The 5,116-nt window shown below is 43.8% G+C and overlaps 1 protein-coding gene across 1 annotated transcript; it reads right to left on the reverse strand.

Moving 5' to 3' along the window:
- Positions 1 to 2,190: 2,190 nt before the first annotated feature.
- LOC122377238 lies at positions 2,191 to 4,730 on the reverse strand. The gene is made up of 2 exons (XM_043357193.1): positions 4,218 to 4,730; positions 2,191 to 3,689 (listed from the first exon to the last, which is right to left on the reverse strand). The coding sequence occupies exons 1-2, from the start codon at positions 4,331 to 4,333 to the stop codon at positions 2,492 to 2,494; spliced, it is 1,314 nt and encodes a 437-aa protein (XP_043213128.1). The 5' UTR covers positions 4,334 to 4,730; the 3' UTR covers positions 2,191 to 2,491.
- Positions 4,731 to 5,116: the final 386 nt, after the last annotated feature.

A 5,116-nucleotide genomic window follows, 5' to 3' on the forward strand; every position in this document is an offset into this window, starting at 1 on the left:
ATGTGACAGGCATCTTGCATTATTTTACCTTAGCAAAAGCTGAATAGGAAAAATGAGATGCCACGGTAGCAGACGTAGCACGAGCTGCCATATGCCCCAGAATGCATTTTGCTAACCAAATCAAAACACCTAACCAAAGATACATAACCTGACCTACAATCTACTTCCTACAACCTACAACCTTGAACCTACCACCTTCAACCTATGATATCTCACATGGCAGCTCGTGCTATGTCTGCCCTACCAGTACCGAGGCCACTTGGTATTGTTTGTGGAGGACCTGACCTCCTCCAGCCCGGAGTGTAGTTGATGTTAGCTTGGTTTTAAATTTAAGTGTATAGTAAAATGATAGATCAATTGATCTACGTAGCAAGTGTGCGGCAGACTTGTGTGGCATCCTGTGCAACCATGGACATTTAGTGGAATTAAATGGATAGGAGGGTTTATAAGTTGAAATGGAAATGGCAATTTGGTTTAGGCGATGTATCTAATCTTCAGTCTCACTTCATTCAAGATCACTCAAAGAAATTTGCTTTCAAATTTCAGTTATTTTTGTTTACTTTTATTAAAGCATCCCCAGATATACAGCATATACTTTTAAAAAGCAATCCCTTTTTGCTAAAATCTAACATCAAGTCATTGTCCAAAACATTTATGTTTTGTAATATCAACTATGATTATAATGCATATTTGGAAGGTTCTATGAATATAAACAGCTGCAATCAATTGTGCTCATTTTGTGAACTTATTTTCATGATAAACATTTCACTTGAGTGAAACGTCCACTTTGATATTAATTGAATATGGTTTGAACTAATGTGTTAGAAAAATATCATGCAGGTATTTAATAAAAATCTGAATAAGGCTTGCTGATTACCTGCTGCAAAGGTGTAAATTGTTGTTATTCTGTGTTTCAGGTCACTGTCGAGAACAAGAAGCCAGTGGATGGAAGCTGCACATGCCCAAATGGTCAGCATCGGTGCTCCCACATGGCTGCCATCCTTCTGTATGCACAGAAGAACTGGTCGCAGACTGATCGGCAGTGTCAATGGAACCGAGGATCCAGCAACGCGACAATGTTGAAAGCAAAGGAGATGTTCCCCCAGGAAGACAGTTCTTTGCTGGTGAGCTCTGTCAAAGAGGACCAACTGGCATGGCTGTATGACCAGGTGAGGGAGCAGCTATGTGGGCTGGCATGGCTGTTGGCTCCAGAGTCTCAGCCTTCCCCAGAAGAGAAGGTACCAAACATCGACAGCATCCTAACTAGTGCTGAGTTTCATGCATCAGCTGACAAGTCCCACTTCCTTTTAGCAATGCTGTCTCTTTCAAAGGAAGAGATTGCAGAGGTGCAGAGGGTGACCAGTGGTCAGGTCAAAAACCCCAAGTGGTTTGTTGCTAGAAAGGGAAGGCTGACATCGAGCAACTTCGGCCTCGTCTTGAAGGCAATTGCCAGAGGAAGATACCCAAAGTCACTATTCAAAAGGCTCCTTGGTGGCTATGACCCATCCGGCAGTGCAGCTGTAAAATGGGGACGAACCCACGAAGCAGCTGCAAAGCGAGCGTATGAAAATCGCACTGGAAAAAAGGTGGAAGAGAATGGGATTTTTCTCTCTGAAGATGGCATGCTTGGAGCCTCTCCAGATGGTGTAGTGGGGGATACACTCCTAGAGGTGAAGTGTCCGTGGACACACAGGTGTCGAACGATCCAGGAAGCCGTGCAAGCAGATGGAAAGTTTTTCTTGGACGAAAACCTGAATCTTAAAGAAGATCACGATTACTTCCACCAGGTACAGGGCCAGATGTGGTTAAGTGGCTTCACCAAGTGTGACTTTGTTGTCTGGACGACTCGTGACTTACACATCGTTACCATCGCCAGAAGCGATTCATGGACTGTAAACCTAGAACTCCTAAAACAGTTCTATAGGGTCCACATGGTGCCGAGCATCATCGGGTCCGCTTAACCCGCAGGGCTCATGCCTGCTGGGCGATATGAGATTTGCCACTGTGATGTAATGTGTACAGGTGCGCGCCAGGCTGGTTGTCGTGTTTCACTTTCAAACGTCAAACTGTGTGTAATGTACAGGTGCGTAAGTAAATGTGTGTCACTGTACAGGTGCGCGCCAGGCTGGTTGTCGTGTTTCACTTTCAAACGTCAAACTGTGTGTAAATAATGCAAATAATAAACATACATGTTTGTGGACAGTTTTATTGACAAGTAAATGTCGCGTACCACAGCGCACAGCTGAAACAATTTCCAGATTATCATACTTCCATGACAGCTATAACTCAAGAAGTGTTTCATCAGACAGTGAAGACATATCAAACAGTTCGCAAACCAGTTTAGGACAAAATGCACAGTTTCCCGCGATAGTACTCCGGGCGTTGGTGAGAAAAACACAGACAATGCTATTGACTTACTTCAATTGATAACTACGCAAACGTTGCATCTAACAGGGTGATACCACTAATAACGCGCAGTTTGCTACCCGGCTTAAGAGGACATGTTGCTAAGTTTCTCGTGGCTTATGATAGGGCTCTGGGCGGTGGTGAGGAAGGCACAGACACGAACTATATTGTCTATCATATTCCTATACTGGTGGGGTATGCCATCTAAAATGGTGTAATACTTCAGCCGCTGAATCGCGCGCTCAACGTGCACGCGGGCTTCGGCAACTTCCCTGTTGTGCATCACCTCTTGCTTGGTGAACTGAGGCTGAAATAGATACGCAGGTGTGTTGACGGTGACGCCATCAGGTACAATGTCCTTGATAGGAAAACCTTTGTCAGCCAGGATGAGGTCGCCTGTGGTTAGCTGCTCCAACAGGCCGCTAGTCTCCACGATGTGCTTGTCAGAGGCATTGCCGCCGTAAACGTCACTGACAAAGTTCACAGTGCCATTGGGTGCCACCCCAACCATGACCTTGAAGGTGTTGGCAGCTTTGTAAGCACTGTAGGTGCTTGAGCGGCCCTCACAGCTATCAGGTCGCTGAATCCTAATTTCTGTGCAATCAAGTGTCGTCCTGCAGTGCCTGAACTTCCTGAACGATGCTGGCATAGATTGAGAATTCTTTTCTCTACTAGGCATACCCTTCCCAAAAATAGGCTTGAACAGAGCCTCAGCGAAGATGGACACAAATGTCCTGAAGACATTTGTAACGGTGGCTACACTCTTGTTAAATCTCACGCTTAGATCTGTGTGCCCAAAGTTGTGTCGCAGTTTCATCAACACCAGGAGAATTTGGTCCTCTAATGTCATCGTTGTGACCTTGAAGGTGTGGTATGTAAAATCACACATGCTCACATATGTGACTAGAGTTTCAAACATTGCTCTGCTCAAACTAGTATAGTAAGTTACTAGCTGTTCGCTATGGCTAATCTGGTTGTAGCAGAACCTCTGCTGCTGATAAGCTGCTGCAGTTTCAAGTCGTTTGATATGCTGTTTGAGAAGCTCGTTCTCGGCAGACAACATGGCCTCACTATGCACAGGTGGTCCAAGGACAGCATCTTCCATTTCCACAGCTGCATCTTGTCTTCTGTTTCCAGGAGAAGAGTGATGGGGTCTGGTATCATCGGGCAAGTTGATCCGCTTCCCTTCATTCCATGGAAACCTCACTGGACCTGCTTTTTTGCCATTAGGGAAGTGCCACGAACAGATCCTTGTGTGTTCGGTAGGGGTGAAGTTCTCCCTCCTGCAACAGAAAAAAGGGATTTCATGATGATTTAGATTAGGCATGCATGATTAGGATGACGCAAGTTACAAGCCCTTCAAGTAGAAAATATCCACAAAAACAGGTTCATGCGATTGTTTCTGAAATGAAGCTTGCCAGTTTATTAATAATTTTCAATTTGAATGTTACAAAATGTAAATGTTTCAATGTTCATATCCAAAACATACAACAGACTTGGTAAATATATTTGTGCTATGACTACTGTTACTGCTATTTATGGAGTACCTACGCACCATGCACAAGTGATTGACGATCAAGGCTCTGAGTTAACCTTGTGAATCATTCCGTAATGATGCCAAAAATAAATATTTATCATTATCTGATATTATATACTCTATAGCTTTTATAGAAATAGTTAACAATAATTTGATGTTTTTATTAAAAGGTAAGATGCCATATTTCCCTTGCACGATTTATGGAAAAGATTTATGATGGGATTTATGAAAGCTTGACATGTAAAATATGCTGATTCTCAAAATTCTTACTAACCTTATCGCACGAATGTAGCGTTGACGGATCAGTTTGTTGCTGGGAAACCTGTAGAACGCATATTTGTTTTTGTCCCCTGACCGGTTCGTACAGCCTGGGACACAGCAATTCACCATCTCGATGTTCAAAGCTTAAAACAAGCGTGCGTCTTGTGATAGCTGACCTGAGGTCTGAGAAACACAGTAGGTATATCTAATTAATAACCCACTCCAATTCACTACCTATTCACAGCTAGTACATTTGCCCATTGGTGCCCGTGTTATAAACGTAATGGCGCAATGTCTTACCTGCGCCAAAATCGCACAAGTTTTTTTAATTTAGCAGCCGTGCAAAAAAATCATGTTTTTTGTGCAAATCAATGAATATAAATGCATTTAAGTCGACCAAAATGACAACTTAATACCATTTCCATTATTGAAACATGACATAACATCGGTAAACGTCCCCAAATTCTTGCATTTTAGTTATGAATCGTTTGGCCTATCTCTACAACATTAGCGCAGTCAGCTGTTGGAACCGTGACGTCATCACTTAACAGCCCTATGACTACTGGATTTGGGGCAGGGGGGGGGAGCGTCAGGGAGTGGCGAGTGGTGGGGAGGAGGGAGGGGGCACTGGGACGGTGGGGATAGGGGGGGAGGTGGGGGGGGGGAGTGACATGGAATTGTTTTGAGTTCTCCTAAGCGCGTGATATTTCCATCAAGTGTAAAATCAGCGTGCCTTGATTTGTGCAGCATATGAACGTGGATTTCCCTTGTTTCTGAGTGATTTGTGGTCGCTGAAAGCGGGCAGAAGCTTCATGGTCCGCCGAAAAGTCATATACTCAAGTGATCAATTGTTTATGGTTATTGCACTAACATTAAAACGCTAAAGACGAGCGTATTTAGCCGAGGACAATG

Source organism: Amphibalanus amphitrite, unplaced genomic scaffold (assembly GCF_019059575.1).
Source record: "Amphibalanus amphitrite isolate SeventyFive unplaced genomic scaffold, NRLGWU_Aamphi_draft 002653F_arrow, whole genome shotgun sequence".
NCBI lineage: Eukaryota > Metazoa > Arthropoda > Thecostraca > Balanomorpha > Balanidae > Amphibalanus > Amphibalanus amphitrite.

Coding starts and splice junctions, on each gene's coding strand:
- LOC122377238 (XM_043357193.1), bottom strand. CDS start 4,333: ATGGTGAATTGCTGTGTCCCAGGCTGTACGAACCGGTCAGGGGACAAA. Junction 3,690..4,217: donor CGCTACATTCGTGCGATAAG/GTTAGTAAGAAT, acceptor TTTCTGTTGCAG/GAGGGAGAACTTCACCCCTA.